Consider the following 521-nt stretch of genomic DNA (forward strand, 5'->3'; position numbering starts at 1 on the left):
TCTTAATTACATGTCATTTATAGATAAGCTTCCTTTTATAAAGGTTTTTGTATTTTACTCTCACAGCATTTCGTGAACTAGTTTGGAAAACCCTAGCGGATACAGTTGGGCCAGGTGAGGTCATCACATATGGTGCCTTAGCTGACAAATTAAAAAATCCAGGTGACAGGTTGGCCAGGTGAGTGTCATCACATATGGTGCCTTAGCTGACAAATTAAAAAATCCAGGTGAGAGCTCATTCAGTTATTATGTTACAGGCATTGTGATGAATAATATCAAAGGACAATTAAGTGTTTCCTATTTCCTCTTTTATGATTTCTATTTTGTAATGGTGTTTACCTCATCAACAGGTGCAGTAAGAGCTGTGGGTTCAGCAATGCGCAACAACCCAAATGGTATAATTGTTCCTTGCCATAGGGTTGTTAGGACATCAGGGCTAGGACTCTACCATGGAGGTACTCGACAGTCAGTCAAAGTGTGGCTGCTGAATCATGAGGGAATTACAAAATATACTTAGTAAG

The 521-nt window shown here is 39.2% G+C and overlaps 1 protein-coding gene across 1 annotated transcript in view; it reads left to right on the forward strand.

The window, feature by feature from the left end:
• LOC119591880 (methylated-DNA--protein-cysteine methyltransferase-like) overlaps positions 1-517 on the forward strand; it is a gene marked incomplete at its 5' end in the record, with an annotated part of 3,989 nt that extends 3,472 nt beyond the window's left edge. The window contains 2 exon segments of the mRNA XM_037940621.1: positions 67-162; positions 351-517. Coding sequence (XP_037796549.1) covers positions 67-162; positions 351-517 — 263 coding nt within the window.
• Between the last annotated feature and the right edge of the window lie 4 nt (positions 518-521).

Source organism: Penaeus monodon, chromosome 29, assembly GCF_015228065.2.
Source record: "Penaeus monodon isolate SGIC_2016 chromosome 29, NSTDA_Pmon_1, whole genome shotgun sequence".
In the NCBI taxonomy this organism is placed as follows: Eukaryota; Metazoa; Arthropoda; class Malacostraca; order Decapoda; family Penaeidae; genus Penaeus; species Penaeus monodon.